This window comes from Octopus bimaculoides, chromosome 24 (genome assembly GCF_001194135.2).
Source record: "Octopus bimaculoides isolate UCB-OBI-ISO-001 chromosome 24, ASM119413v2, whole genome shotgun sequence".
In the NCBI taxonomy this organism is placed as follows: domain Eukaryota; kingdom Metazoa; phylum Mollusca; class Cephalopoda; order Octopoda; family Octopodidae; genus Octopus; species Octopus bimaculoides.
Genome location: NC_069004.1, coordinates 250,321 through 254,886, shown reverse-complemented (window position 1 = coordinate 254,886; position 4,566 = coordinate 250,321). Strand labels below are relative to the sequence as shown.

At 38.2% G+C, this 4,566-nt stretch overlaps 1 protein-coding gene across 1 annotated transcript in view; it reads left to right on the top strand.

The window, feature by feature from the left end:
• LOC106875559 (E3 ubiquitin-protein ligase SIAH1A) overlaps positions 1-4,566 on the top strand; it is a 65,124-nt gene that overhangs the window by 51,302 nt on the left and 9,256 nt on the right. The window contains exon 5 of the mRNA XM_052976188.1: positions 796-954. Coding sequence (XP_052832148.1) covers positions 796-954 — 159 coding nt within the window. The remainder of the gene's footprint in view (positions 1-795; positions 955-4,566) is intronic.

Here is a 4,566-nt window from a genome sequence, read left to right as displayed (position 1 = left end):
CGCGACATAACATACATGGATACTACAACATACACGTTTACTGCAACCAAATATGCTTGTAATGTCACACACTCCCCTCCTGGTTCACACTGACACACTTCCTTGTAAAAAATGGTAAAAATTAAGAAAAGGAATTTCTATCAGAACAGTATCAATGTCGAGACACACAGATTCAAACATGCAAACACACTTGCATGCATACAACACACACATATACACACTTCCAAATTGTTTGAAAATTTCACTCAGTAGGTATTGGTCAACTGAAGGCTGTAGTAGAAGACCCTAACACAAGGCACTGTATGCTGAAATGATGTGGTAACAAAATAACTTCTTTCTCACACTGCCATGCAGTTACCTGTTGTACACACAGTGGAACTTCAGTTTACAAATGTCTCTCATGAACAAATCAGTTTATGGACAATTTTTTAAACACAGAATGTCTTGGATGATGGAACAGGGTCTCAAGTAATGAACACACACACGATGGTAACAATGGTTGGCGACCATCTGGGAATATCAGCAAGAGGAGAGTGTCAGGTGTTGTCTGGTTTTTTGCTCAAATTTGCCATTCTTTCTTCTCTTGAATTTCCTGTGGAGAAAAATAGTTTCCATTCACGAATAGGTGACAAATGCCTTACAGGGGCAAATTCAATTCATAAACTGAGATTCCACTGTATATGCATGTGTGTGTATAGATGTGCACTTGATTGAAGTTGATATAAAAACTAATATTCCATGATATACTCAAGTTGTGTCTGTTACCTTCACTTTCTTCCTCTTTCTCTTTCTCAGCTTCAACAACCAGCAACAATGACCTGGCCACCCTGTTTGAATGTCCAGTTTGTTTTGACTATGCACTCCCTCCCATCATGCAGTGCCAGAGTGGACATATTGTGTGCCATTCGTGTAGGCAGAAATTGTCAATGTGCCCAACATGTAGAGGACCATTAGGTGAGTATTATTACATCACCCCTCCGTCCTTTTCTCTCTGTCTCTCTGTCTCTCTCATATGCTCACTCAGTCTCTGACACTTTCACTCACTTTACCATTTCCACTCTCAGCATTAACCTTTCTCATTGCCTTATTCACAACAATTCACTTACGAAAACTGAATACTTCACACCCACCTTTTCTTTCTAATAATTATGTTCTGGTCATAATTTGTTTTGAAACCTAATAATACACTTACGTTGATGTAATGCATTAAAATAGCCTAATGTTTGTTTGTTTATCCAGATGCCAGAGCAGTAGGCTTAGCACAATAGTACACACCCTGTGACAACCACCATTGTGTCCCATACTATATATATATATATATATATATATATATATATATATTTGTATCAGACAGCCAGAAGGGAAGCTAGGTGACAGGTTTATTGTATCAGACTGCCAGAAGGGAAGCTAGGCGACAGGTTTATTTAGCCAGAGAGGAAGGAGATAAGAAAAGATTTGCCAATGTTCTGTGCCGTGAGGGCCAAAGACTTGAGGTATTTCGTGTTGCAAGACTGTGTAGGGGAGAGAATCGTGATGTCGTGGGAGAGAAATGTATTCGCATGGATGATGGTACACTTGCACTAAACGAGGCTGCAAAGAAAGAGGTTTGGAGATGCCACTACGAAAGATTGCTCAATAAAGAGAATGAATGGGAGAAAGAGAGTCTGCTGAATGTCGACCCAACAGCAGGACCAGCTATCCGAGTTGACAGTACCATGGTAGATAAAGCAATTAAAACTATGAAGACAGGGAAAGCCCCGGCCCATCAGGAATCACTGCAGAGATGCTCAAAATATCTGGCAGTGTCAGGAGACAAATAGCATAAACACAACATGCATTTTATACCATCTGTTCCCTATGCATATTTCACCATTGTGACTACTTGTGTTTTGTGCAGTGACTGTTCATAGTGCATTTGGATACAGATCCACAGCATTTCTTTAGGGTAACCTTTATATATTTAGAGATATTTCTCTTAGGCATAGCGATGCTAATAACTTGGCAGTAGAACACAGTATACATATGCTTCAGAATGAAGTGTCAGTCAAGTAAAGAGTAAAAAGACCCCCCTTTGGTCATGAATGGTCATGGGATTGCACCTAGAAAGTTGTTGTCTGAGGTACAAGTCCAGGCAAAGTTGTTTATGGCAGACCAGCTGTTGCCCATGGTTACCAGTCTCCCCTCTGCACACCACTGATGTCATCCAAGAGAAAGGCAAAGGCTGGTACAGCTGAGTGAACTGGAGTAACATGAAATAAAGAGTCTTGCTCAGGAACACAACACACAGCCAGGTCTGGGAATCAAACTCACTACACTCCAACCACTGAGCCATGCACCTTCACAAGTGTGAGAAGCTTACAACACCTAGCTTTCCCAAATGGTCAACCATCTTAAGTAGACACTATGCTCGATGTTGCTTAACTTCGGTCATCGGACAAGAACCGGTGCATTCAATGTGATATGGTTGTGAACATTAGTCAGTATAAAGTTGTAATAAGCTGTAGTTTGATACTCAAGCATTCTCCTTTGAGTGCATTGCATTTTCTAGCAGAAACATTGTCACACTGTACTTCTAAAGACCTGAGCAATAAAGAAATCTCTTATTTGAAAAACAGGTAAGGTTTGATGACAGAAAGCCCACTGTTTGTGTGTGTGTGTGTGTGTGTGTGTGTGTGTGTGTGTGTGTGTGTGCGTATGCATTTAAAATCTCAGGTCATGCTAGCATGCAAAAATGCACATTAAATGAATGAAACACACACACACATACTCATATATTAATGAACGAATGACAAGAGAAAAAGAGTTACCTAATCACCTTCATTAGCTTATAGCTGTTTCTGCTATAAGAAGTGTGCTCAAAGCTGAGTGTTTGTGCACCATCCTACAACTTTCTCAGAGTCATTTCAATGAAATGTATGTTTATTTTGGAAAGCATTAAATACATACTTCAGAATCATATATATATATAAATAATCACATAATATGATTTGCGGATGTAAATCCATACCTAGGAAGAGCCTCAGAAAATAAATTTGCTTCATTAAACTCCACCTTGCAAGCATGGGAAAATGGTTGTTAAAATAATGAAACCCCACTTACAACTAGATAACCTGCAGCTGGAGTAAGCACAGTCAGAAGACCTGGGGTGGACCAGGGATTCCAAAGTCTGCTGTTCGTCTTGACTGTTGTGCTGCCATTACTTTCTTCATGTGTCACAAAATTGTCATATCCAATCCAGGAATATTTGATTGTGAAGTCTGAAAATCTTGTGTACAATTAAGCACATGACTGGTGACTTGTGATATGGTTTTAATTGCCAACATTTAATTGTTAATTACTTAATGTTTCGTGAATTTTTAAATTTATTTCTTTTCATAAAAGTGTGTCGCAAATGTGAAAAGTTTGCAAAGTTCTGAGTTAGACTGTGTGTTGTCTGTTAGTCTGTTCTCTCTTCTGCTTTGTGTTTGTAGAATGACCACACAGTAATTGTTCTGTTCACTCTATCTTCTTAACTCTTTTTGTTACCATATTCCTGTTGAAATACACTGCTTTTGTTTTGGTAAATTCCAAAAATAATGAAAACTTAATAAATAACTTTGTCATAATTAAGCTTGTGTTTGGAGCATAAAGTAATTTGAAATTTTGGTGGAAGGTCTTAATTTAGATCACTTCAAAAGAAAAAGTTTATATCATATAACCAGAGATGGTCTCAAGTGGATTGGTATCAAAAGGATTAAGTCCTCTTTAGTTGAACAGTAGTTGCAAACCACTTCTTCCCTATCAATGTTTCAAGCATCCACCATATCCAACCACCAAATAACTAGGTGCCACTGTTGTTCTATTTGTTTACTTGATTGCTTGTTTGAGTGTCTAATCTGGTATCCCAAATTACTCATCAATGGTTATGAAACAACAATCATCATCATCATCATCATCGTTTTAACATTCCCTTTTCCATGCTTGTATGAGTCAAACAGAATTTATCTAGGTGGATTTTCTACTTTTGGATTTCTTTCCTGTTGCCAACCCTCACCTGTATCCAGGTAAGGTAATTCTCAATGACCAGAGATGTTTCCATGGGAAATGTGATCTCAAGGCAAAGAGACAGTAACACACACACACACACACACACATACATAAACTATGGGCTTCTTTGAATTTCCATCTACTAAATCCATTCAAAAGACTTTGGTAGAATTGGAGCTATAGTAGAAGACACTTGCTCATGATGCCATGCAGTGGGACTGAACCTGAGACCATTTGTATACACACACAGCCATGCTTGTGTGTATATACAAATGTATTAAACATTAAATGTTATTAATATACATTTCCTTTCTCTTCCGTTTGGGAACTGTAATTCTTATAAAGTGTTGGTATTGATTTTGTTGGATTGACAGAATTGGTAGAGCATCAGACAAAATGCCTTGTGGCATTTAGTTTATGTCTCAGATCTAGCATGAGTTTAACTTTTTTTTTAATCTCTCCAAGGGTAGATAAAATAAAGAAAATATCAGTTCATGAATGGGAATTGATGAAATCAACTGTGACCGCCCCCACTATCAC